This window comes from Hibiscus syriacus, unplaced genomic scaffold (assembly GCF_006381635.1).
Source record: "Hibiscus syriacus cultivar Baekdansim isolate YM2019G1 unplaced genomic scaffold, ASM638163v2 tig00111644_pilon, whole genome shotgun sequence".
Lineage (NCBI taxonomy): Eukaryota > Viridiplantae > Streptophyta > Magnoliopsida > Malvales > Malvaceae > Hibiscus > Hibiscus syriacus.
The window spans coordinates 329828-353499 of NW_024063144.1; the positions used below are offsets into that span (position 1 = coordinate 329828).

At 35.7% G+C, this 23672-nt stretch overlaps 1 protein-coding gene and 1 long non-coding RNA gene across 2 annotated transcripts; both read right to left on the reverse strand.

The window, feature by feature from the left end:
- Nucleotides 1-682: 682 nt before the first annotated feature.
- LOC120166746 lies at nt 683-1670 on the reverse strand. The gene is made up of 3 exons (XR_005519957.1): nt 1608-1670; nt 857-985; nt 683-753 (listed from the first exon to the last, which is right to left on the reverse strand). It is a non-coding gene; the product is annotated as an uncharacterized LOC120166746 (long non-coding RNA).
- Nucleotides 1671-10260: 8590 nt separating this feature from the next.
- Nucleotides 10261-11201, reverse strand: LOC120166678 (microspherule protein 1-like). Its single transcript, XM_039175912.1, has 2 exons — nt 11038-11201; nt 10261-10872 (listed from the first exon to the last, which is right to left on the reverse strand). The coding sequence occupies exons 1-2, from the start codon at nt 11110-11112 to the stop codon at nt 10591-10593; spliced, it is 357 nt and encodes a 118-aa protein (XP_039031843.1). The 5' UTR covers nt 11113-11201; the 3' UTR covers nt 10261-10590.
- Nucleotides 11202-23672: the final 12471 nt, after the last annotated feature.

Sequence of the window (23672 nt, forward strand, 5' to 3'; positions counted from 1 at the left end):
TACGTTGTCAATGACAAAAAGATTCTTAACATATATTACTTTATAAACACCACTAACTATTAAAAAGAACATTTGAATCTCTATCATAAACTGATTTTGATGTTATTTATAAATTAATAGAATAATCATAACCATTTTCACAAATCTCATCAGTATTTCAATTTAACAAGTTATCCGTAACTGTCACGGTTAGCTCACTCTCAGATCAATGACATATGCCTTGACCTTGTACGCCTAAGCTAATGACCAAAAATATTCATGTCAATTGTCAAATAGCCATACAAGTATTCCTATAAAACTATAACAAGCTTGTTTATCCCAATGAATGGCAACTGCTGCATGTTTTGCTTTCCATCACGCTGGCCTTAAACTGCAGGATACAGAGGCATCTTGAGGATGATCATGGATGCATACACAGTTGTTTCGTTTTATCTTCGCCCCTCCTTTTACAATTGAGAAATCAACTAATATTTTCATTAGGTCAACAAGTGTGTACACATATCCTTGTATAAAAACAGTACATCCAGTCATTAACGGCTAAGCCCTGAAGACTTTTAATTATACAAATTGAATTTGCAGAAGAGGAAGGTAGGGTGGTTTCGTGAGAAAATCTCCCTATTCATGCAATACCTTCTTCGGCTCTTCCGACCAGTCGAACACTGTTTTGTTTTCTTGGTTTTTGGGGGTGATTTTTGCCATATGACGCTTCACAGAATTTTGGTTTATTTCAAAGGCAAAAGCCATGTCCCTAATCTGAAAAAATAAGGAAAATGTCAGTTGGTGAAGATTGTATAATGTATATAATCGACATACGGTTCAAAGAGGCTGATTAATCGACAAACGAATATATAGCTACCTCAATCAAACTGCTTAAACCAACAGCCATCAGCTGTCCAGTACAAACTTCCTTTCCATTAAAAAATATAGAACTCTTGCCCAGATTCTTCAAAGTGAAGGAACCATCTTCCTCCAGTTTTATAATTGCCTACCAGAAATGATATTAATAATTATTCCCATGTACATCTGCAAGCAGTATAGGACCAAAAGAATCTAAAAAGGACATCTGACAAGCGAAGCAGGTATAATCAATATTTTTTTAGGACAAACATGTTCATATTCACAGGTGCCTAGCATAAACAAGAGTGCATGTAGGAAAATCGTTCCAAATAAAAGAACAAGCTCAAAAGGCTAATTAAGTTATCTAAAAACGGTAATTCTAAACGGAGCTAAAGGCATTTCCTACAAGTACGGCTCTCTGTATTTTAACTAAGGGTTTAGCTCAATAAGATAAAAACTCAATTCAAATAATTTAACATAGAAGTGCAAGTGTGTCACCAAATGTAATCCATCCATTCTAGGGGCCTCCCACTTCACTAGTAATAGTAACTTGTTCATATATTTATAGGTAAGTACTAATAAGAAGCATATCTGCAACTAATAATTCAAATATTTCAATTGAGTGACTACAAAACTTCGTCAAGGTGGTGAGATACCTTCCCCTTAAGGGTAGGAATGCAGACTCGAGGGTCAAAGTTCCCCCATCGTCTATACACTGTCCATAAGCCAAACTCAGAAAAAATGCAACCACGTCAGGGAAATCAAAGTACCTGTAGTCTAGATATTTTGTTAGCACGCCCTTCTCTTCCTAAGTCAATATCAACATCAACATCTGTTAAAAGTCAACACCGAATGTGCAAGTGGAGATTGTTGATTTAAGTAACATGGGCAGCTGGCTGATTTAAGCAACATGGGCGGCTATTTTTGGTCCAAAATGGCTGCAAGTTGTTGAAAATTAGCAAGGGTAAAATACCCAATTTAGTCACTTTAATTTTAGGGTATTTACAAGATTAGTCATTAAGTTTCAACTATAAATACCCTAGCTCATTTAGCTTCAAAATCATCCCAAAGCATTCTAGCTTTCTTCCAATACTAGAGAATTTAGAGAGTTTCTTGAGAGTTGTTTTCTCCTTTTTATCAAGAGACAATTATCATTGTTTTCTTCTTGGTAGATCGAGAGAAGTTGTAATTCCTATTTTCTCATAGTGAAATTCTTCTACTGTTGCCCGTGGTTTTTACCCTATATTATTTAGGGGTTTTCCACGTAAATTTTGTGTCTCTTTTATCTTCATTTTTATTTTATCAAATTATCAGTTGCGATTTTGCTCTATCCGATAGCCGTCTTCCGCAACAATTGGTATCCGAGCCAGATTTGAGTGTGTAATATCTGCTTATTGTCTTTGTGGTTGCCACCAAAAGGTGGATCCTCCAACATAAGAAAATAAGAAGGTATTACCCATTCTTTGAGGTTCTAGAGAACTATTCACGATAGTGAAATAGTTGGAGCTATCAATAATAGAAGCTATGGCAACAAAATTTGACATTGAAAAGTTCAATGGGAGAAATTTCTCATTGTGGAAATTGAAGATGAAGGCCATCCTCAGGAAAGATGGGTGTCTAGTTGCTATCAATGAAAGGCTGGTGGATTTCGCAGATGACATCAAATGGAACGAGATGGACGGGAATGCTATGGAAAACTTTCATCTAGCATTAGCAGATGAAGTATTGTCAAGCATCGAGGAGAAGAAGACAGCTAAGGAGATATGGGATCATCTCACCAAATTGTACGAGGCCACATCGCTGCACAATAAAATTTTCCTTAAGAGGAAATTGTACACTCTCCGTATGCCAGAATATACTTCGGTGACGGAGCACTTAAATACACTGAACACCTTATTTTCTCAGCTTACATCCTTAAGCTGTAAAATAGGAGAACAAGAACGTGCTGAACTTCTACTTCAAAGTCTACCGGATTCGTATGATCAACTCATCATCAACTTGACAAACAGTAATGTCACTAGTCTAGTCTTCGATGACGTTGCAGTTGCTGTTCTACAAGAAGAAAATCGGCGCAAGAACAAGGAAGACAGACAAGTAAATCTGAAACAAACAGAAGCGTTGACAACGATGAGAGGGAGATCAACAGAACGTAGCCAAAGCAGCAGTCACAAACATGGTAGATCGAAGTCAATAAGAAAAAAGAATTTAAAGTGCTACCACTGTGGAAAGAAGGGTCACTTGAAGAAGGATTATTGGAGTCTAAATAAAAACTCCAATCCACAAGGCAATACCGCAAACACTTCAGATGATGGAGATGCTCTATGCTGTGAAGCGTCAACCACCGTGGAAGGTGGAAAACGATTTCCAGATATATGGCTCATTGATTCGGGAGCAACATATCACATGACCTCAAGAAGAGAATGGTTCCATCAGTATGAACCTGTCTCAGGAGGATCTGTGTATAGTTGCAATGATCATGTCTTAGAGATCATTGGCGTGGGAACCATCAAATTGAAGATGTACGATGGAACAATCAAAGTTGTTCGAGATGTGTGGCACGTGAAAGGCCTGAAGAAAAATTTATTATCCTACGGATTGTTGGATAATAATGCAAGCAAGATTGAAACACGGAAATGAATCATGAAGGTGTTCTGTGGAGCGCTTGTGGTGCTGAAAGACGAAAAAATAGCTGCAAACTTGTACATGCTGAAGGGAGAGACTTTGGTAGAAGCAGAAGCCTCTGTTGCCTCATGTAGTTCAGATTCGACAATGCTATGGCATCAGAAACTTGGACACATGTCAGAGCAAGGAATGAAAGTCCTTGTGGAGCAAAAGCTACTTCCAGGCTTAACAAAGGTATCACTTCCTTTGTGTGAGCATTGCATAACAAGTAACCAGCACCGGTTGAAATTCAACACATCAAATTCTAGAGGCAAAAGTGTTCTAGAATTGGTTCACTCTGACGTATGGCAATCACCAGTAACATCCCTAGGCGGAGCAAAATACTTTGTCTCATTTATTGATGACTACTCCAGGAGATGTTGGGTGTACTCTATTAAGAAGAAGTCAGATGTATTTTCTACTTTCAAAAACTTCAAAGCGCGGGTGGAACTTGATTCTGGAAATAAGATCAAGTGTTTCAGAATAGATAATGGAGGAGAATACACAAGCGAAGAATTTGATGACTTTTGCAGGAAAGAAGGCATCAAAAGACAGTTCACAGTGGCAAACACCCCTCAACAAAATGGAGTGGCAGAGCGGATGAACAGAACCTTGTTAGAAAGAACAAGAGCAATGTTGAGGGATGCAGGCCTAGAAAAATCATTCTGGGCAGAAGCAGTAAATACCGCCTGTTATTTGGTGAATCGAGCTCCATCAACTGCAATAGAGCTGAAGACAACAATGAAGACGTGGACTGGTAAACCAGCTGATTATTCAAACCTCCATGTATTTGGAAGTATTGTGTACGTGATGTACAACTCCCAAGAAATTTCAAAGCTGGATCCAAAATCCAGGAAATGCAAATTCTTGGGGTATACTGATGGAGTCAAGGGGTATCGCTTGTGGGATCCCACTGTCCGCAAAGTGATCATCAGCAGGGATGTTATCTTTGTAGAAGATAAACTACAAAGAAAAGAAGACAATGATAGCACTGAAAAGTCAGAGACTACACAGATACATGTGGAAAAGGAGGTTGAACAAGGAGATTCTTCTGAAGCAGAACCAGCACATGATGAACAAGAACTAGAGAGTTCTGAAGCTCCAACAACTCGTCAATCAGATCATGTGAAAAGGCGTCCCAATTGGCATTCAGATTATGTTATAGAAGGTAATATTGCATACTGCCTTTTAACAGAGGACGGTGAGCCATCAACATACCAGGAGGCAATAAACAACTCAGATGCTTCACTGTGGATGATGGCGTTGCAAGAAGAAATCGAAGCCCTTCATAAAAATAATACATGGGATCTTGTGCCACTACCACAAAGAAAGGAAGTCAATTGGTAACAAATAGGTCTTCAAAATCAAGCGAAATGGTGACGATCAAGTTGAGAGGTATCGTGCAAGATTGGTGGTCAAAGGATATGCTCAAAAAGAATGTATTGATTTTAATGAAATATTTTCTCCTGTGGTTCAACTAACAACAGTTCGAGTAGTTTTGGCAATGTGTGCTACATTGAACTTAGATATAGAGCAGCTAGATGTTAAAACAGCTTTTCTTCAAGGAAATCTTGAAGAAGAGATTTACATGCTCCAACCTGAAGGTTTTGAAGAAAAAAAAAAGAAGAACTTGGTTTGCAGGTTGAACAAATCTCTGTATGGTCTAAAGCATGCACCGAGGTGTTGGTATAAGAGATTTGATTTCTTCATTATGTGCCTTGGATACAACAGACTTAATGCAGACCCTTGTGCTTATTTCAAGAGGTCTGGTGATAACAATTTTGTTATATTACTGTTGTATGTGGATGACATGTTGGTTGCAGGACCCAACAAAGATCATATTGAAGAATTGAAGGCACAACTGGCTAGGGAATTTGAAATGAAGGACTTGGGATCAGCAAACAAGATTCTAGGGATGCAAATTCACCGAGACAGAAGTAATAGAAAGATTTGGCTTTCACAAAAGAATTACTTCAAGAAGATCTTGTCACAATTCAGCATGCAAGATTGTAAGCCAATTTCTACCCCTCTTCATATTAACTTCAAATTATCCTCCAGTATGAGTCCTAGCAATGAAGAAGAGAGGATGAAGATGTCTCGAGTACCGTATGCATCAGCAGTGGGAAATTTAATGTTCACTATGATATGCACAAGACCAAATATTGCACAAGCAGTGGGAGTGGTTAGTCGGTACATGGCGAATCCAGGAAAAGAGCATTGGAATACAGTAAAGAGGATCCTGAGATACATCAAAGGGACCTCAAATGTTGCATTATGTTACGGAGGATCAAACTTACTAATCAATGGGTATGTAGATTCTGACTATGCAGGGGATTTGGATAAAAGCAAATCTACTACAGGATATGTGTTCAAAGTTGCTGGTGGAGCTGTAAGCTAGGTTTCAAAATTGCAGTCAGTTGTGGCTACATCCACAACAGAGACAGAATATGTAGCAGCTACACAAGCCAGTAAAGAAGCAATTTGGTTGAAGATACTATTGGAGGAGCTTGGGCACAATCAATAGTATGTCTCTCTGTTTTGTGACAGTCAAAGTGCCTTGCATCTAGCAAGGAATCCAGCATTTCATTCAAGGACAAAGCCCATACGGGTTCAGTACCATTTCATTCGTGAAAAGGTGGAAGAAGGAACGATAGATATGCAGAAGATCCATACCAAAGACAACATAGCAGATTTCATGACAAATGCAATCAATGTTGATAAATTTACCTGGTGTCATTCCTCTTGTGGCCTGACGGAAACATAAGCAACATGATGGTACAAGGTAGAAAGAATGATGTGAAGATATGATTGTTCCAATCAAATCTTCAAGTGGGAGATTGTTAAAAGTCAACACCGAATGTGCAAGTGGAGATTGTTGATTTAAGCAACATGGGCAGCTGGCTGATTTAAGCAACATGGGTGGCTATATTTGGTCCAAAATGGCTGCAAGTTATTGAAATTAGCAAGGGTAAAATACCCAATTTAGTCACTTTAATTTTAGGGTATTTACAAGATTAGTCATTAAGTTTCAACTATAAATACCCTAGCTCATTTAGCTTCAAAATCATCCCAAAGCATTCTAGCTTTCTTCCAATACTAGAGAATTTAGAGAGTTTCTTGAGAGTTGTTTTCTCCTTTTTATCAAGAGACAATTATTATTGTTTTCTTCTTGGTAGATCGAGAGAAGTTGTAATTCCTATTTTCTCATAGTGAAATTCTTCTACCGTTGCCCGTGGTTTTTACCCTATATTATTTAGGGGTTTTCCACGTAAATTTTGTCTCTCTTTTATCTTCATTTTTATTTTATCAAATTATCAGTTGCGATTTTGCTCTATCCGATAGCCGTCTTCCGCAACAACATCAACATCAACATCCTTGTTTTCCCTGCCAAGTATAACCTGAAAAATAGGGAGCGCTTGCACTAAAAACATGAGAGCAATCTTTTGCGTCACAGGTCAAGGAATCCATGACTAACCAGGAAATATGAACAATAAGACATATATTCTCAACACCTCAACCTATAATTTTAATATTGTGCAAACTGCACCTTTGTAATATAGAAAGAAAAACACACACAAGCACCACTCATCTAACCAAATGCCTGAGCAACAAAAACAAGGGTAAAAGTAAAAAAAGGGAAGGTATTGAGAAGATTAAAGTCCATAAGTAGCATTCCTGACTATAGCATGAAAATTTCTAGAAAAGAGAAAGGAATGGGTAGATTTTCAGCATACTGCATACAATCTAAAATCAAGAATGGATAAAATTTAGTACCTCAGTTTCTTTAACGTAATGTTTCATATAAATGCCATATATGACAGCAAGATCTTCGTGGGATGCAATAGCTCTTTGCATAGCAGATCGAGCACCTTGTTCCAACCTAATGATTGTCCTCTTAGAATGCTCAGCTTGATATCTCGAGACTAGAAATTTCGAGAAAACAAAATCAACATGTGCAAACATTGATAAAGTCAACAGTACATAGATTTTATTCCCACTCAGCTCATACCGATTGGTTCAACCATAACTTGACCATTGTTAGTGCAAATTGAACTTCATACCTTCTCTCCTAATTAAAGAATCAAATTCTTTTGGACATAAATTCATCTCAAGTATCTGAAGTGAACATCAAATGATTGTTCTTTAAACACCCAGTATAATAAAAGCCGGTGACAACATAAATGAATAAGTTCTCATAATTAACATAATTGTCAAGATTTACCATGGCTTCAATATCAGAAAAGCTGGGAACATCATCATCACTTTCATATTCTATCTGATCAGATGTTTTGTTTGCTTCTGGTTCCAAAACAGTATCTACAATGGAACTTGCTTCTGCATATGTAGAAATATCTCTGGTACAACATTCATCAGATGGCTCTTCCTTTGCTGCACCATCTGAAGCAGAATTGGGAAATGTGTGGGCTGCTTTGAAATTATACGGATCAACTGTAATGAACTAGATTTTTCCGGTAGTGAAAGAATTAAATTCTTTTAACCAAAGCAAAATTGCATCTTACACAAGAGGGTACATAGGCTTTTTATACACATGAATTAGAGACCTATATAAAATACGAGTCATCTTTTCTACAAATTAAGAAGTAGTTTTAGAGGTAAATTAGGATGAAGAGTTTAACTTAAACACTACTTACACTTCCCCTCAAGCTGGGGAGTAAATATTGTAAAGACCTAGCTTGGATGTAATTTCGTCAAAGGAAATCCTTGGAAGTGTCTTGGTCAATACATCAGCTAGCTGGTTTTGTGAAGAGACATAGTTTAGTTTCACAGTTCCGCCATTTACTTTTTCTGCAATAAAGTGTCTGTAGATCTTGTTCTGTAGTGGTGCACCAGATTCTTTGCAATGCTTATCGCAGATTTGCTGTCACTTTGAAGTTCAAAATAGTTATTGTTGCACATCTCTAGTTTGGTTAAGAGTCTTTGTAGCCAAATTCCTTCACACATCCTGAGTGCTATGGCCCTATATTCTGCTTCTACACTGCTCTTGGAGATTACTGATTGTTTCTTGCTCCTCCATTTCACTAGGTTTCCCTATACAAATAAGCAATATCCTGTGGTTGACCTTCTATCTGTTAATTCTCCAGCCCAGCTTGAATATGAGAATATTTTAACTATTTTGTCTTCATGTTTTTTGAAAATCAACCCATGTCCTGGTGTCATCTTAAGATTCGATTGACTGCCTCCAGATGTTTTTCTCTCGGATCACAGACATATTATCAGAGAGATATTGTTGTTTTCGACGACTGGTGATGAACAGGCGCACCGATTGAGATCAAGCAATGTAATTCTCATCATTGAGACAATGACAAGTAATGGACGAGCAAATCGAGTCAGAAGGAGACGGCTGGATAATGGAGTTTTCAGCCTCGGTGAAGAAAGATACGCTATAACTGTCGAGAAGAGGAATTAAAGGTTGTGTTATGGGGAGACCGGGCTGGCCGAACAGTGACCAAACAACAAAACAGGAAGGGCTACCATTGTGATGAGGGTAGCGCTGGACCAGCGGCGTGACAGAATCGACACTGTGAGGAGAGCGGTACTGGGAGAAGAGCAACGCTGTGTTGCGCAGCAAAGAGACGATTCTGCGACGGAAAACAACGCTGCAAGGGATTTGGTGTTGTGATGGGTACAGCGTATGATCGGATATTCAAAATTGGGAGGACGACAATGTGCTGAAAGCACATTACTGATCAGAGGAATAACAAACGGCGACGACAGCAAGGTTGGGATCGACGCTGCGAGGTATTTGGTGTTGTGATGGGTACGTAATCTTTTTATACACATGAATTAAAAACCTAGATAAAATAGGAATCATCTTTTCTATAAATTAAGAAGTAGTTTTAAAGATAAATTAGGATGAATTAACTTAAACACAACTTACATCAACTAGGGAATTTTGAGACTGTCGGGAAATCACATGACATTGAGCATCATGAAACTCGGATTTGACACCTTGACTAGATTCTGAAAGAATGTCCAGTCCAACCATCTTGGGAGCTGTAAAACATTGAGAAAGAATATCCTCTGTCTGTATCAAGCTCGGTTCTTCTTTACTATCCTTTTGGTTTGCAAAGGATGAGGCTTGGTCACTACTCAAGTGATGACACTCTTTCCTAGCTAAAGCTTTGCCTAAGACAACATCATCATTGCATGGGATCTCAGGATCCTAACTGTTCAACATGCAGCAAGTCACTTCATGAGGTTCAGGAGAATGGTGATTTGACAAAGATGCAGATGAAGGCAAAGTGATTTTCCGATTTTCAAAATGTTACTGTTCATCATGCTTAGAATGTGACTATTGGTCTGGGACTTCTTCCAATTTTGCAGGAAAAGTAGCTTCGGAATACCAGGACACACGTCTGAAACTAATGTCTCAGGATCTTTAGTCTTTGATGTATCATCTTCATGAACATCATTAGGAGAATTCAGCAAAAGTAAATTAACACTCTCATAACAAGATTTATCAATTGTATCACCGTCAAAGTTTAATAAAGCATCTGTTTCAGCTAAATCATCGCAAGAGATAGCAACAGAATTATTAATTTCATAGCCATCTTTTAACATCATATCTTAAGGAACAATATCATATCCCGATTGACACATTTTCTTACTATCCAAATCTTCAGGATGCACAATCTCCCCTCTTACATGTTGGCCTTTATCTTCAAGGCCATCATTAACTGGCATCACGGCCGCTGGAACATCTTCCATTGTTTTCCTCAGAGGCATATCTGGTTGTGGTGACGAACATCCAGCCGAGTAAGGTTTGATTTCCTCAACCCTAGATGGATGACCAAATTTATCTGATGCCTCGAAAATGGCATGACGAGACCCCCCAGATATATCATTCTGTTATAGATTCTCCACTTTTTCACCTAAGCAATCCTTCTTAGAAGTTACTTTCAAATCATCCTCTGGTGATCGTTTACCTACATTACCAATCCCTAAATCACCGAATCCTAATCGGTTTTTAACAGTCTTCACGGAGTCCAACAAGCTCATCATAACCACCTATATTTTGGATGCAATTATTACCATTAGGTGATCCAAGAAAACAAACACCACTCAAGTTTGTCACATGGTGGTTACAGGTCCTCTTCCTCGTAGCATAATACGAGCTTCTAATGCTTTCAAATTTCCTTTTAGCACTGACGTTTCAACAGAATTATCAAATTTATTCAATGTAGAAGATAAATTAGAAGCAGATAATTCAACCTCAATCATACAGGCTGCTGCTTGATCTGAAATAACAGGATCATAAGGTAAAGCACGCCATCGATCTTGCAATTCTCTAACCGTAAACTTCCGTGAAAATTGAACCGCACCTTTAGCTAGTGCTTCCAATGAAGCACTGGTCTGTAATGACCAAATTTAAATGATCACTTAAAAATGAAGAAAATCATAAACATTCCACTAAACTTAGGGTTTTACCTTCTACGGTTCTATTCTTTTCGGTCAGATAAATGGAAAAGATTCCCTTCAGGCTGTAAAATTGAGTACAAAGAAGAAGAAAGAGGTTACCTCAATGACGTTCTTCAGCAAGAGATCGTCTTCAGGGATCCAAGAAGAAGAAACTGAAGCAGGCAGTGCTGACATGGAACTTGAATATTTTTCCTTTTTATATATATATAACGAAATGCAGATGTAGGATTTACAAAAATGAAAATGATTCTAGATAAGATGAAAAAGAAGTAAATATTTAATGGTTACTAAGTTAGGGGAATCGACAACGCTTAACCAAGGTTGCAAGGTCGATCTTAGTGATCTTACAACTTGTGATACTTGTCTCTGTGTTTGAAACGATGTTCATTTTAGGTTCTTCTCTGTTGATGGTAATTAATAGATCTCGCGATATTGATTAATTGTTTTGATTTCATTGTTCTTTATGTTGCTGGGAATGTTAATGAATTTGGACATGAAAGTAATGGTGTTGTTACGTGTGCTTTTACTTAACTTTAAATAAAAATATGGTTCGAATAATAAACATTCAACTCTTGTTTTTGGCTTAATTGATGTTGGTGGTGTTGTTTTTGTTACATTTAGTTTTCTGGGGTTTTACTTATGGTATGAAAAATGATTTGGAAAGAAATGAAACAATAACTTCAGTCGTAATTCTAGAGGAGTAAGGGTCTGGTGCTTTCTTGGCTAGGGGTCGTTGTACCATGTAGAGAATAGTTACATGAAGTCTATGATCAGCACTACCATTTCGGGGATGATGAGGAGACTTTATCAAGAAGAAGAATAAGATATATAGATAAATAGCATGAAACTTTTAAGATATAAAGTTGTATAAGCTTTGCCAGGAACCAAATGGATGGATGGATGGATAGATAGATAGATAGTTTTAAATGAAGCCGTATAAGCTTTGTCAGTATTCGAATGCATGGAACTTTTGGATCCATTTTGTTGAATTCGAATAAGTTGAAACGTGATGGGGAAAAATAACAGGATGGAAGGAGATCATATTAGAATTTTGGTTCAGAAGAGAACCACACAATGCTATTTAGATCGTCTGTAGTTTCAAAGACACATTTCATTTTGTCACTCTACCATTTTCTCCCCAACTTTGTGATGATATGTAATTTTTAATTATTTTTAACTAATTAATATTTTATTAATATTACTTTTGAAATTTTTTATTATCCATGTTCGTTCTTAACCTTTCTTTTCTTATTCCTCATCCTCGTCAGACTTCATTAACTCCATTTCTCCTTCCCCGCTTCGTCGTTACCTTTTATTTCTGATTGGTGGTTTAACAATGAGCTATTTCTATGGTTATCAGCTCTCATTTATTGATCACTTGAATATGTTTGGAAAGTAACAAACTCAAGCTCACAACACCTACATTTTAATGGCCTCTCGTTGACATCTAATATCTCAAGACTTAATTGGACATTTCTCATTCTATCATATACATGAGTATGCAATGTTCGATGAAAAAGAAATATTATGATTAATCAACCCAAAAAGAACTGACAAGCGTCGTAAATTGTCAAATAAATAATCCTTAATCTAAAAAATAAATTCACTTATCTCGCGAACCCATCGAGTGGGTTCACTGGAAGGGTGAAACTGTTGAGAGTTGGCAGCCATTGTAGAAATTAAATTTTTCGTTGCATTCGAGGTCATATTAACCATAGCCCCTTCACTAGCTCCATTGACCATCTTTATTTCCAAAGTGTCAGTCCGTTCAATTCATCTGTGTTCTGTACATCTAGCACAAACCTTGTTGAATCGTTCTCATTAAACGTTCTGAATATGAATAGAGCTTACCTTGTAAAGCAAACCAGCTGAGCATCAATTAATGGTAGAATCCTGGAAGAACAACTCTGATAGCGCATTTGAGCCAAAGGAAGAAAGGGGCATCTAGATCATATTACTGACCACAGCAAGAAATGAAGCATTTCTTCTGAGACTTTAACGCAGATAAAAGGCAAAGAAGACGCAAAGACATGATAATTGGGCAGATCTTCAGAAGTTGCAAGCTGCTACACCAATATTTGAGTAAACCATAGAGGAGAATGGTCAAGAGGAAGAAGTCCTAGTTCTCCACTTTAGAATTAAATGAAAATTGAATCAACATTTGAGCATGCATGAGAACATCATCTTCATGAAAGAAAATGCATTACATTGCATTCGCATTTTACACATAAACATATGGTTTTTACATATCTTCCAAGGAAAAGAGAAGATTCGTGATATCGAAATCCCAACAAGTGGAAGCTAGAATTCAAACCTCAAATATATAGAATCACATTTAGAGAGGCAGACTCCCATATTCGATGGTTGCGAGACAAATTTGCACAAGAAAAATCGATTTTCGAAGATTATCTTGAAATCCAAACCATCAAGTATGATCATTCAAAATTTCAAACATATACTAACAATTGGTAATGTTTAATTTGCAGATCTGATATTCCCTTCAGAATAAGCAAAACATGTCTCTCTTTTCCAAGATTTGATATTCCCTAAGTGACAGTGGAATAAGTCTGCCCCAATTCAATCTTCCTTGAGTGACAGCGGAATGGATCAACTCCTCCAGATCTGATATTTCCTTCAGAAAAAGTGGAATAGGTCCCTCTTTCAAGATTTGATATTCCCCGAGTGACAGCGGAATGGATCAACTCCCTCAGATCTGATATTCCCTTCAGAAGAAGTGGAACATGTCCTTTTTTCCAAGATTTGATATTCCCTGAGTGACAGCAGAACAAGTCTGCCTCGATTCAATCTTCCCTGAGTGACAGCGGAATGGATCAACTCCCTCATATCTGATATTCCCTTCAGAAGAAGCGAAATATGTCCCTCTTTTCCAATATTTGATATTCCTTTTAGAAGAAGCGAAACAAGTCATATCTTTCAAGATTTGATATTCCCTAAGTGACAGCGGAACAAGTCTGCCCCGATTCAATCTTCCTTGAGTGACAGCGGAATGGATCAACTCCCCCAGATCTGATATTCCCTTCAGAAGAAGTGGAACATGTCCCTCTTTTTCAATATTTGATATTCACTAAGTGACAGCAGAACCCCTATTCAATCTTCCATGATTGAAAACAGAATGGATCAATTCCCCAAGATCTTATATTCCCTTCAGAAGAAGCAAAATAGGTCACTCTTTTCCAAGATTTGATATTTCATGAGTGCAGCGGAGCAAGTCTGCCCCGATTCAATCTTCCCTGAGTGATAGCGGAATGGATCAAATCCTCCAGATCTGATATTCCCTTCAGAAGAAGTGGAACATGTCCCTCTTTTAAGGTTTGATATTACCTGAGTGACATCGGAACAAGTATGCCCCGATTTAATCTTCTCTAAGTGACAGCGGAATGGATCAACTCCGCCATATATGATATTCCCTTCAAAAGAAAATAAACATGTCTCTTTTTTCCAAGATTTGATATTCCCTAAGTGACAGCAGAACAAGTCTGCCCCGATTCAATCTTCTCTGAGTGACAATGAAATGGATCAACTCCTCCAGATCTGATATTCCCTTCATAAGAAGCGGAATATGTCCCTCTTTTCCAAGATTTGATATTTCCTGAGTGACAGCGAACAAGTCTGCCCCGATTCAATCTTCCCTAAGTGACAGCGAAATGGATCAACTCTCCCAGATCTGATATTCTCTTTAGAAGAAGCAAAAATGTCCCTTTGTTCCAAGATTTGATATTCCTTGAATGACAGCGGAACAAGTCTGCCCTGATTCAATCTTCCCTGAGTGACAGCGAAATGGATCAACATCCCCAGATTTGATATTCCCTGAGTGACAGCGGAACAGATCCTTCATCATATTTCAAACCATGAAGTAGATCGAACAAAAAAAATGTCTATTCGTCTTTGCCTTATTCTTGTTAACACAAGAATGGGCAAATAGGAGCAGTTGTCGACACTCGTTTTTCGTCCCATTTAATATTAACAATTTTATTATTATATTATTATTATTTCTAATTAATATTATTGTTTTATTTTTCTTAACAGATCCAAATTACAACAAACATGTCCAATCATGCCCCAAAACAACAACCCAACTACCAAACAAGCCTGGCCCAATTTTGAGGCCCAAGTACAAAAATAATCCGAAGCCAAAACCACGATTCAACCCAACTCGAGACCCGTTTGGGGCCCAAACCCATTAGGGTTTTTCATTTTCCAACAGTCGCCAATAGCTCCCAGCCATTGGATCTAGGAGAGAACCAACGCCCCAGATCATCCATCAGTTAGGGTTTTCTCTTCAGCAACCGCCGCCTCTCGTATCAGTCATCCAATTTGGACCCATCCAACGGTCCAGATCGAGCCTCAAATCCACTACCCGTTTCACCCAATCCCAGGTTGCCTCTCTATTGTAACAACCCCGGCCATCGTTGCAGCTGCCAACCCGAAGGCATGCCATGTCAGAACCAGATCAACACACAATCTAAAATCCACACGCAAACTTTCTTTTGTAATGATTTCATCCGAAAAAAAAAGGTAAAAATATGTAAGATTCGGGGTTTATAATAACCTAAACCATAATGTAATAGAGGTGGGACCCTTCGATTTCGGAAAGCAATAAAAATCAGAAAAAGTTGAAGGTATATATTTTTGTGTCACTTTTTTTCTCAGTTTCGAATCAAATAAAATAAAAACTTTTTTCTATTTCGAATCTATGCATGCAACCAAAACCGAGAGTCTAAGAGAGAAAATAGTTTACCCGAGTCAGAGGGGGTCCTCGTGACGATTGGAGGTCCAAAATTCGAACAGTTGGAGCTCGATTTGGGGTTGTTTATAGTCGTTTATATGGTTTTTAGGCAGGGAGAAGTGTCTAGGGTGATAGATCTAGGTTAAGGAAGCATTTTGGGAGAGTTTGAGGTTTTATGCCACCGTGTACAGTGACCAGTGCGTAGGCCAGACGGTGACCAATGGTGGTTCAGGGCGACCGACAGTAGGCCGGCCGAAGTTATCGAGAAAAAATAAAAAAAAGAGGTTTTTTAAAGCCATGGTTGAAATGAAAAATAAAAGGTTTTAAGTGGCATATATAGGGGTAAGTTAGGAGAAAATACCACTTCGTTCCCCTTAACTTACGCTCGTTTTTACAGAACAGTTACCGAGGGACCATTTTTGTTATTTTCCCACTTTATATTCATGCTTTAAGTTTTTGGCCTAATCATAGTTTAGTCCTCGTACTTTTAGCGCGTTTTGCATGTTAATCCTGTAAGGATTGTTTCTGTCATTTACCCTTTTATGCAAAATATTTATTTTTTAGGGATATTCTTTGAAATAGACCATGTATTTTTGCATGTTTGTATTTCGAACATTAGATATGTTTTTATTTATTTTAATTCGGTCATGTTATTTTAATTTATATTAATTTAGTCCTCATATTTTGTTTTTTTTATTTTAGCACTTAATATTGAAAATGTTTGTTTTAGTCACTTGTATATTTTATTTTTATTTCAATTTTGGTATGATAATTTGATTATTTATGTTTTAGTCCTACTTTTATTTTTATTTCAAATTTTTCATGTTGTTTGCATATTAGTTCATTTTTTCCTAATTAATTTCGCATGATACCCTCATAAGCATCACTTGAATCGAATCAAAATAAATTGGCTAAGGGTAATATTCGATCATTTTAATATTGTCGTAAAGTGACTCTCTTAATGTATAAGAAAGTTACTTACGATAATTTTAAAATAAAAGTATATCCCATTTAGTGATGCGAATTAAATCGGTCTCATTTTTAAAAGTCGGGGATTGAGAAAAAGATAATGTTCTTTTAATTAAATTTATTGAGAAAAGACTGTTAGATCAAATATAAGGTCTCGCCTCGAGATATTTAAATAATTGAATATTCTTATTCTCATTAAATATCGGTAAAGTAAATAATTAATTCCTTGTTTGTTGTGCTTTTTATTTGTTTTATTTTTGCATGTGTTTTCCGATAGATTTTCAAAACAATAACATTCGAATCGACATTGAGAATAGTAATATCCTTTTGTTTCGTTATGAGTAATAAATGAATGCTTTAAGGTACAAGAGATCATTTATTCTTGATTTGAAATCATTAGATATTATCATTTTCATTCGAATTGCTATGTAATTTCAAGACGAAATAATAATATATCTTTATTTCAATTGGGGTAATAAATGGTTGTTCTAATGCATAAAAGGTCATTCATTCTCGATTGAAAATAATTAGATATTATTGTTTTCACTCTTAAAATTATTTTGGATGTTATTATTTTGAATTAATAGTGAACTTTAGAATGAAATTTTAATATTTCTTTATTTTGATTGGAGTAAGAATCGATATCTTTAAGGTATGAGAGATCGATTCTTCTCGATAGTATATAATTAAATATTATCATCTTTCATCCAAATTTTAAAAAATGTTATTTTAGGGGATTTTAAATTAAATTAGACTCAAACTTGTAAACTTTATTGCAAAGACAATTAATTAATCGACTAGGTGTCGATTTAGGGCGTTTTGGGAGAGATAATCATTCCCTACACGTAACCGACTCCCGAACTCAAATTTTGGTAACGCATACCTCAAGTTTATTATTTTAATCAAAATTAATGTTTTATTAAAATGGCAAATTTATTTTTGGGTGCTCAATCACACTCTAATCAAATATTAGTGGCGACTCCTCGAATCACGTTTTTATCACTAACCAATCATTCCAAAGAATATTTTTGAAACATGACCCCCTTTTCCCCATTCGGAAAATACCGTTTGGACATGTGGTACAAGTGAAGGGGAAAATTTTTCTTGTTGCTCGCACGATTCAGCTACTCCAGGGATTGGAAATTTGCTTTGTTTGAACTAATATTGCTCTCGACTCAGTTTAAATTCAAATAAAATTATCGGGATACCTGAAAAATAAAATAAAATAAAATAAAATAAATACATGATAAATTAAAAAAATAAAATAAACAAAAATAAAAATAGGTTGCCTCCTATAAATCGCTTTGTTTAACGTCGTTGAGCTCGACGACCTAATTCAGACTACAGGTTTTGAGAGAGACAATATCCCGGATTGCACCTGTTCATAAAATAAAAAAAAAATAGATCAGTAATTTGCCAAAGTCCTCGGCAACGACGCCAATTTGACACGCATCATTTTCGTGCCAAAATAATTCCTTCTTCTCAAATAATAAATAAAGGAAATTAAACGTAGTAAGAGATAAGTAAGGGTCAATCCCACAGGGACTAAGGAAACTTCCTGATGAAGATTGTTTATTGATCTTTGATCTAGGTAAAAAACTAAAAGTAAAATAAAAAGGTGTTTTTGTTGAGAGGTAAAGAAAATAAAGATTTAAAGAAAACGAATTTAAAAATATGAAAATCTAATAATAAAAATCAACCTCATGCTTTAGCTTTGTCTTAATTCGTAATTAATATTGAATAGGATTTTACTCCGGTTAAATGTCGGTTTGAGTTCGCAAGGTTCAATCCTTGTAGCTCACTTTTCTCTTTGGAGATTGAATTTTACAAATTTATTTTAGAAATATCAATCATTGTTCGGATTAACTGCGACTATCGTTGTTAACTCAAAACAATTTAAAAGAGCTTGAAAATGCCCGACTTAAATTATGCTTTCTCTATGAAAGTCGAACTAGATCCCAATTTCCCCTTAGTGTGCTATCGCTCAATGTGTTCAAGGAGTTTGAATCAATTGATTCTATAATCCCAACGATAAACCATCACTACATCCAAGCTAAAATCTATTTTTGAAGTGAAAACGTTTTGATTTTAAGAAAGTCAATCTGCCAATCTAGTTTCCAGAAAATTGAGAAATTTAACCTGAAGGGTATGAGGTGATTTTCAATTATCACATTAAGAATTAAGTCATCGCTTCATCCTTTGGCTTATAAAAATTAGCTAAGCATGTCAAAAGTCATACTTAGCATTAAAAGGAAAACTTTAAAGAAAAATAAAAAAATGAAAAGAAAAGAAAATAACTTTATAAAACTAAAGAATAAATAAAAGAACTCGAAAGTTTAGAGATGAGGGATCTGAGAGATCTCCGAGATGATTTTTTAGGTTTACCCCAATGGGGTATTTATAGTCTCTAGAAAACCCTAAAATTACATTAAAAATCCTAAAAGATAATTCTTGAAAATTAAATCCTAAAAATAAAGATAAATCCTGAATTTAAATTCAAATTTGTGACTAAGTCTTCTACTTCCACGAAAATGTTGACTAAACCTTCTAGAAGATGCTGATTGGATTCCATGTCAGCGCTTTCATGCCCAGTTTCATGCCCACTAGGTCGCCCATGATTCCAGAACAAAAAGTGCAGTTTTCAAGTTTTTTAAGCACATTTTCCAGAATTCATTGTCCTGCACTGAAATCATGTAAAAATGTCCAAATCAGCAATAATAATGAACAATCAAGAAGTATTTAAACACAAAATATAGCACAAAATAAACACTAGTCAGTTGCAAAACAAAAAAAACCGTATCGTTGTAAAAATGACCAGAAACTTGCTGAAAGCAAAAATGTTTCAGAATCAATTTGGGTAGAAGCAGTTGCAACAACACTGTACCTCTTGAACATTTCACCAACAAGGATTGTTATTAATCAGGCACCTTATGAAGCTTGGATGGGTAAGAAACCTTGGGTTAGCCACTTAAAAGTCTTTGGTTGTGTAGCATATGCTTTAATTATTTCTCGATCTAAGCTTAATGAAAAATCTAAAAATTACATTTTCATTGGCTATATTCATCAATCTGAAGCATATCTTTTATATAATCCTATAAGTGACAAAGTGATTATCAATAGGGATGTTGTATTCAATGAACTAGAGGATATGAAACTGAATTGTGGCAAAGAAGGCTTGATGAATAAAGTTTCGATACATTTTGAAGTTTAGCATCCTGCAAATTCAGTTCCTCCATCACCTGAAAATTCAGCTCCTTCTTCTCCTATGGCTACTACAAACTTTAGTTCGACATCTCCAACACATAGCTCTTCAAACAACAGTAGCGAAACACCATCAATAAATTTCAGGTTTCTTATAGAAATTTATGTGTTAGGTGACTTTGCCCTATTATTCACCGATCCAACCTCCTTTGAAGAAACTATGGGATAATATGTGTTGCAGATTGCTATGAAATAAGAGATGCATACCACTGAACAAAATTCAATATAGAACTGGTCGATTCTCCAGAAGACAAAAATACTGTAGGACTGAAAAGGGTGTTTAGAACAAAATAACCAAAATCATAAAACTCAACTAGTGGAAAAGGGATACTCACAACAATAACGTATTGATTTCGAAAAAAACATATTCTCCTTTTGCTCGATTTGAAACTATGAAAATCGTTTTGGTGCTGACCGCTCAATTGCAATTATTTGTGTATCAATTTGAGGTGAAATCTACTTTCTTGAATGATGATCTTATGGAAGTTGTCTCTGTCTCACAATCACCAGATTTTGTAGTATGTGATAATAAAAATAAAGTTTAAAACTAAGAAAAGCGTTTTACGGGCTAAAGCAAGCTCCACGTGTCTGCATATCAAGATTGATTCATTTTTCCAAGATAGTGGGTTTACTAGAAATGAAAACGAGCCAACTCTTTATTTGAAGAAGAACGATAATGGAGTTTTTTTGGGTGGTTTGTCTTTATGTAGTTATGATCTACGTAGGCTCTTCAAAGTTATTAATTGATGATTTTAAGTCATGTATGGTGAGAAATTTTGAGATGATAGATTTAGGCATCTTATAATACTTTTTGGGGCTTCAAGTTATGCTGGATGATGATAGAATTTTTATATGTCAAGAGAAATATGTTGGAAGAATGATTCAAATTGTTATAGTATTATTTGAGCATTTTTTTTAATTAATGTTAATGAGTTATAAGATTATATTATCTGTCACTAAGTTGTTTAATGGTCAGTTATGTGTAACACCAAATCTGATTGTGAGTTTATCTTCTTAAATTCTAGCATTTTCAGTTAGCCTTTTTTTATTTATTAGTTAAACTATGTACTCAATGATTTTTCTGTACTCGATGATCTTTCTTAGTGAAAAAAAATGGTATTTTATGTTCATATCGCTTATTTCTTTTGAGCGTGTTTACCGACATTTGAAAGAGAAGAGAGAAAAGGATAGAGGGAAAGGAAAAAAAATGATAGAGAAGGGAAAAAGAGCTTCGAGGCAAGAATTTGGGTTTTGGAAATGAACTTTGTCTTCTATTGCCTTTGATAAAATCTTGCTTAGCTCTTCATAAAACCTACAACACCTAGTTTCTCAACCATAATAGAGAAGAAATCATTCAACACCACCACATTTTTTGACCTCATTTTTCATTTTGGTTAAAGTGAGAGAAATTATGTGCTTTTAGTTTGTATGGTTTTGAAATGAAAACTAGTTTAGCACAGAATAACTTAAGGATGACGAAGATATGGATTTTCATTTTGCTTAAACGTGAAAGAGAAGTTGTTAGGATTTTTAAGGAAATTTTTATTTTATTTAGTAATTTTTTATCCAAAATTTAGTATTTTAAAAATAATATAAGTTATCCACGTCATAACGTTGTTAGATAATTAACAATGGAGTGACAAAAAAATTCAATGTATAAAGTTTAGTGATTAAATTAAAAATTTTAAAAGTACAATAAATAAAATAAGAAAAAAGAATACAGGTCAATGAGCAAGCGTGTAATTTACCTATTTAACTTGTATAGGAGACAATACTTCGAGGATCCTAAACCAATGATGTTCCTGTACATCCACATCGGTGCAGTAATCAAGTTTCTAAAAGCATAATATCAAATGGGCCATTTAAGAAACCCTAAAACTTATCCCTTTCATGGAAGGCAAAAGCCACAAGGTAAACCACAACTCACATTTCAACATAAAAGCCAGTTTTGGGACCGCACAAGAATCCAAATTAACTTAATATTACTGTTGCAAGAGATCCAACTCTCTGCAATCGCACCACCCTACGTACAACGTACTCAACGGACATCCACATATCCCCCGAAAGTATACGACCTTTTGACTTTTGTACACGTGTCAAGCAAAAATTCTTCCTATGCATAATGTTTTAACCTTATTTTCTTACAGATGAGTCCAAACAATGAAATGCCAGAGCTTTTCACTGGTGAATCAATGGGCTCTTAGTTCTTTTGCTTGTTTTCATCCATCCCATGCATGAACCACAATTGGAACATCGTGATTAGGGTTGGTGGTAATGCAATACATAGTTTGATGGGTAAGATATGAACATGGAATTGTTTCTTCCAGTTCAGGAGAGAGAGTTCAGGAGAGAGAGTTCAGGGTTTCCAAACAAAATGATAGTTGGAGGAAGATGTGATACAACACTGTAATGCTTACAGTGGAAGCTAGGAAAATACCATTGTCAATTAACACATACATACATACATTATATAACCATTGAATGATCAAAATTTTAGCTTTGTGGGCATGTAAAGTAGAGTTTTCTACAATAAGGAACCGTACCAAGAATATTGTAGTTTCTTGGGGGCAATTGAAAGCATTTTGGCTGGACATATGAACCAATTGCAGGAAAATCGATGGTAATAAAACATTTAAAATAAAAAACTTGATTGTGAGATCACAGCATAGACCAATTGCAGGATATCAATCATTGCATCAAAGGTTATAAAAACAAAGGAAATAAGCATATGGGATAAAAAAATATGCCCAGAATAATGGCCACTTCAACCCTAAACAAGAAGACTGTTCTGTTATCACCAAAGAAAAACTCTTTTTCTATTTATCATTTAGCATTAATTTATATCATTATTGTTCATACACCCATTTAGACAGAGATGACATATGATTGAATTTGCTCTTGATAATATTATAAAGATTAAGATCTACCTACATAAAACCACAAGTTTTACACTTTTTAAGAACTGAGTAGAAATAAACGACTAAGATTATCTTTTTTTTCAATGAATATCTTTTCATTTTCTACTATTAATCTCAATCATCTACTATCACTCATTCAACGAACATAAAAGAATGTACAATTAAAACAAATTACACCGTGTAAACGCATCTCGTCTCATATTATAATGTTGTAACCCTCAATTATATACACCCTATTAAATTCAATCCCTTCATGACCTAAAGTACTAAAGAAATGACTGTGTGGGGCACTCGAAAGCTATTATTGGTTTTTCATGCTCCCCAACTGCTTAGACTATCAATAGCACCATATTCCTGCTAAATTATTGATTATTGTTTAATTATACATTATTTTATGATTAATTACTCCTTGATTAGATCATTTTAGTTGCTAACTTGAGTCTTTCCATTCATTTTCGATGCAGGACATTGAATTCCATAAATTATGCTAAGAACAACGAAATCGTGCAATTTTTTATTTTTCTGAATTCATGGCTAGATTAGTGGGCACGACTTGGGACATGACACACTCGACATGGAATCTAGTCAGCGACTGATGCGGCAACTGATGTGGCCATGACGTTGCACCCAATCAACAGCTTCTAGAAGGCCCAGTCAGCAACTTCTAGAAAATCCAATCAGCAGATTGCGTGGAGAATGAGACTTGGTTGTATTTTTCAAATTCAAATTAGGATTTATTTTATTTTTTAGGAATTATCTTTTTAATTTTAAATGTAATTTCTTACGGTTTTAGGAGGCTATAAATACCCCATTGGGGTAATCCTAAAGACATCGAAGAT

Excerpts from the sequence above, each read along its gene's own strand:
- LOC120166678 (XM_039175912.1), bottom strand. The coding sequence starts at position 11,112 with ATGTCAGCACTGCCTGCTTCAGTTTCTTCTTCTTGGATCCCTGAAGAC. Across the intron at positions 10,873-11,037 it reads TGCTGAAGAACGTCATTGAG|ACCAGTGCTTCATTGGAAGC; the intron begins GTAACCTCTTTC and ends TGGTCATTACAG.